Source organism: Pollicipes pollicipes, unplaced genomic scaffold, assembly GCF_011947565.3.
Source record: "Pollicipes pollicipes isolate AB1234 unplaced genomic scaffold, Ppol_2.1 Scaffold_874;HRSCAF=1005_pilon_pilon_pilon, whole genome shotgun sequence".
NCBI classification, from domain to species: Eukaryota; Metazoa; Arthropoda; class Thecostraca; order Pollicipedomorpha; family Pollicipedidae; genus Pollicipes; species Pollicipes pollicipes.
Window position 1 is genome coordinate 3,190 of NW_023597082.1, and position 4,956 is coordinate 8,145.

General features: G+C 48.4%; 1 protein-coding gene across 1 annotated transcript; it reads right to left on the reverse strand.

Annotated features, from left to right (window-relative positions):
• Nucleotides 1–574: 574 nt before the first annotated feature.
• LOC119114509 (myosin heavy chain, muscle-like) lies at nt 575–1,534 on the reverse strand (the record flags this gene model as incomplete). The annotated part of the gene is made up of 2 exons (XM_037238618.1): nt 1,376–1,534; nt 575–757 (listed from the first exon to the last, which is right to left on the reverse strand). Coding segments are annotated over exons 1-2 (342 nt in total), but the record flags the coding sequence as incomplete, so codon positions are not given.
• Between the last annotated feature and the right edge of the window lie 3,422 nt (nt 1,535–4,956).

Below are 4,956 nucleotides of genomic sequence, written 5' to 3' on the forward strand. Positions count from 1 at the left end.
GTGATTTGACGCTTTCACCTTTTGTGTCATGATTTTAGGTCAGTGCAACAGCAACTGAGAAGCAGCCAAAGTCATCATTTTCTTGAGGAGAGAGGCACGTGTCAAATGTGCCCCTAACTCCTGAGAAGTTTGTCCTGCACGCTCGCCCAGTAGCTTTCATTAATATCTTGGCTCAAAGAAGCCATACCCATGTGACCCCGCCCTCGCGTTCCGTGAGCAAAGTTGGCCGACATTCGCAAGTCGTTTTTTTACGAAGATTTATGAAAGTAGGCCCAGATCATGTCATTGAACTGAAAAACCATCACACAAATGACTACGAGCACACTTATGCCGATGAGCATTTCTGAACTTGCACGACATTATACTGGACTTCCACAGCAGAGAGCTATTCTCTCAGCGTACCAAAACACGTCCTCATTAAACTTCCTGCTTGCGTGCAAAGCAGTTGGTTCTGTCAGCTAACAACTGATGTTTTAAAGAATCTAGGTTTATCTTCGGCGACGTCGCGCAGATCTATCGGCCAATATTCACTGATCTCTTGTGACCTCACTCCGACCCGTGACCTCGTGCCTACCTGGTGCCGTCTGCTTTCGGCCCGCTCCAGCAGAGCTCTGCTCTCCTCTAGCTGGACGCTAAGAGCGTCCCTGGCTCGCTCTGAGGCGTCCAACTGCGCCTGGAGCTCGGTCTTCAGCCGGACCTCCTCCTCCAGGCGCGCCGTTGTTTCGCCGATCTCGGCCTGGTAGCGCCGGACCGCCTCCTGTTTTCCGGCAATCGACGCATTGGCGGTGTTGAGGGCGATCTCCAGCTCGTTGATGTCCTGCTCTAATCTCTTGAAGCGTCCTATCTTTTAATCTCTAATCTCTCCCAATCTTCAGCACGGGTCAGTAATTGGCAAGAATGACTGCTCGGTTCCACGTGCTAAATTGTACAGCGTACGATACACACCGGGCATGGTGCAGGCAGGCGAAGTACCCTTAAACTAAAATACGAAGATTGAGAGGGCAAGCAAAGAAGCCCAATGCAAATCAGCTAGATAAAATTATTTAATCGCGGCTCAGCCTGTGCCATCCGTTTGACATTGGCTTAATTGCTGCGGTAATGCGGTTTCCTGCTGTTCTATCTAAAGATGGTTGTCGTCAATAGGGCCAAAGTTGAGCTTGCGAAAGTCATAGTTAACAGCAGAGAACGGCAGCATAACGGCAGACCAGCATATTTCCTCCAACGGCATTTCGTGATCGCTGATCATAGCTGCCCGACACACAGCTATAGCAGTTTACAGTTATCAAAATCAGGACAGGCGTTCGCATGAAGCCTTCACCAGATCCTGAGGCTTTTGAACACCAGACAACATCAATCTATGGGTCGGCGAGCCTACCTCGTTCTTGCTGGACAGGAACTTGTTCTCGCGGCGGATGGAATCGAGCTGCCGCTGAGACTCCTCATATGCAGCCTTCACTCGGAGCAACTCGTTACTGTAGATGGCACACGCCTTCCTCGAGGCGTCCAGCTCGGCTGACAGGCGCTCCAGCCCCATCTCGCTCTCATTACGCGTCTGCAATGCAGTAGATAAATATAAGGTGCTGCGTTTGCAGAGGAGTAGCCTGAAGTTATCATCCGATTTGTGTTGACAATATGTTTTACGGTTTTCCTACTTGCATATACCGCCCACTTCTCCACAAATGTCAGCAAGTCCTTTGACTCATGCGCGAAAATAAACATGGCTTGTTGAAGATTTGGTCGGAACGCCCTCGAAAAGCTTCTTTCAAAGCATACCACCGTGAATGTTAACGATGCAATGGACGGCCACATTACCTTATTCCCAGCGTGAAATAACAACAACCATGAGGGTAAAATTTTGGTGATGCTCGACGATGTTGATCACGAAGAGTTAGTGTTGAATGTCTTAGGGAGATTCAGTCTGTGCGGAAGGAACGTACCACCCATGGAACCCCGCATTTCACAACGTTCCGGAAAAACTCGTCGCCTGTTTTTGCCCTACCTGTGGTTAGCCTGCTACGTAATCCACCAGTTGAAAGCTTATTTCTGAGAACTGCTAATCCTCGCGATGGTACAAAGTTCTAAGCAGACAGTCATCACAAGACGTTCATCATAAGGGCAAAATGGTGCGTTGGAAATGAGTTACCATGGCGAAGCGGAACACAGTTTTCACTGGCGTGAAGTGGGCCATTCATGCCCAGGTTCCCAGGACGGATACATGAAACAATAATGACGCACCCATATCTGCCTTCTCAGCGGCTCAGGTCAATACCAGCCAAGATTTCCCCACCATACTCAGCATCGGGGATAATCGTACTTTAAATACAAGGCGGTTTTGGAAACTTAACCTGACACGTCGTTGGTATTGAATGGCCCTTGTGCCACCATTAGCATAACAGTTATTGCAGGTAATGACGTTGGAAGGTGCGTTTCATTTATTTTTTATTGTAATTTTTAAGACTCAACCTAAAACAATCGTTGCCTGGCATGCCAACGAAGGCGTTGTCAGCAATGGGGACGCTTAGCGTAAAGCCTCTTCATGCTTTGGGAATGCACTTTACAAGCAAATGCCGAGCCCACAGAACTAATCATATGAGGCGAAACGCAGATTTATTGGTTCTCAGCCAGCAGAGCCCTTAAACTGAGTTCAAAGGTCTGATTCGGCTTCAGCTTACAGCTGTAAAAGTACGGCATATGATGAGCAGTATAGCAAACAGTAGTAGCCCGTGGCGACTGCTCAGTTGGTTTGAGCGCCGGTGACTCACTGACCCATGGTGGGGTGGGGTCGTGTCGCTTTATACGCTCGCTATTTGTCACTGACTTGGATTGCCTTTGGCGTGTGAAAGCAGCCGCACAAGAGGCCTCAGGACGGAACGTACGCAGTGTTGTGGCACGTTGAGCTTTGTCACCAAATTCTGTCATTGACCACAAATTTCTGCATCGGATGGCGAGATCATGGCTACACGCGTTGCTGAGCATAGGTTCTGATCCCAGAATTACGTTCATTGAAAAGGGTTCGGACATAAAGAAATGAAAAATTGCATTTCATTCACTGACAACGGCAGCACTGATGGTGCGACCACGCGCTGTGTCAACAGGGTAAGCTTACCCAGTTGGTGCTCTCCGAGTTTGGCCGAGTTGTGATCTCGGATGTATGATCACTGGTCGTCACTTCATCATCTGAGTTGGACGCTCCATAGTGCGGCAAATGGCAACGGCGCTGCTGAAACTTAGATTCTTCTCAGACAAACAGTCTTCTTTGCATTTGATCATCTGCTATTCCGAAGATGAAGCTGTTCCCAGCAGCCTGTCCCCGAGGGTATCTCCAAAACAAGCAGTCGTTGGGCATTTTGGGCGGAGAACAGCAGCGTAGTCAGCGACTTGTTGGCCAGCGCGACGGACACACGAGCCGAACTTGCGCCGGCTGATGGTGACTGAAAGGTCAGAATCCTCCTGACCTTGCATAACCAGAAGCAACTCTGCAAGAGGTACGTCCATCGGCTTCCGAGGTGCAATCAAACTGCGAAGAAAAGCGTATGCCTTCTGCCGCATGCCGCCAGAAATGTGACTTTTTTCTGCTTCTCGTCAGTGATGCCGCTGTATCGAAGAACAGCTCTAGGCGCTCCTCCCACTCTGCCCACGAGCTCGAGTCAGGGTCGAATGGCTCGATGTGTTGATGCACGGGTGTCACATCTGATGAAGCATCCATGTTAAGAATTCTGAACGGCAGAAAATCGTGTTCATTGCGGACAAAATACAGAGCACGGTACTCACGTGCAACAAAACATACTAGAAGCTTGAAGGTGAGGCAGATGTGGGATACAGGTAGTTCGATCCAAGTCTATTTGCCAGCCATCATCGACGGCAAGCACCATAGTCGGTGGGGTTGGGGCATACTTGAGGAACATTTCCTCGGAGGCAAGCACGGCGGCTGGAGCGGAATGCCTGCTATGGTAGATATACATCTACTGGTGTTTCCTACTGGTGCGTAATCGAACCTATTCGACTCATCTGTACCTTCCGGCAAATAAGACCACTCAGCTCCCAAAGATTATCCATCCGTTTCAACATTGTTTCCCCCGAGCAGGTGAAATTTCACGAGCTGGTAGGCATTCTAGGTCACTGGGAAGGCACCTGCCTCCAAAGTTTAGATGCATCAATACTGCCTTGGCACAGCATCGTCAAAAATTGCAAATTCTTAAACTGACCCATGGTGCGTGGCAGTTTTCGTGCGCCTGAATTTCATCGGCTGCTCTTCAAGAGACAGGTGTTTGCTGCAGAATTTTAAGCAGCAACAAATTCGAAAGCTTCAGATAGTGTTCTGCCAAAACCATTTGACAAAAGCCCTATCATATGACTGCTTTATGTCAAGCTTATGGACAAGCATCACTGATTATTAGTGTGTGAAGCCGATGAGCTGTCTGCCACAGTTGCTCTTCGCGAAATCATCCCTTACACCACACGACAGCAGCAAATGTACTTCCGGCAAACTGTCTGTCGTAGGCATGAATTGGTCCAACGGACATGTATTTCCCATCTTCCAACGTAGTTAACTTCATCTGCTTTTGTATGTAGGACGACCGTACACACTATTGTTAAACAGGTTCCGTGCCGATATCTGCCGTAGGCGTTTAGCGTAAGCCGGTATTTTATGCACAAAGTTGGCGTTTCACATATTGTCGGCTTGTTATGCCACTTCTGTGAAATATCATCCTTGCGCGATCTGACTGAAATCTCAGGCGCTGTTTGAAATGCCCACCAGGCTGCGGGCACTTTCTTTGCCCCATTTGCCTGACGAATATACAATACCTTTCCATATTTCATGACACATCCTAAATAAAGGCTGACTCACCCGTGCGCAGAATGCGTTGAATTGTTATTTCGTGTTTGATGTTGAATGAGATGATCAATGCTGTAAAGTTCATGGTTTATTTAACGAGTTTAGTTGGCTGTTTTTTT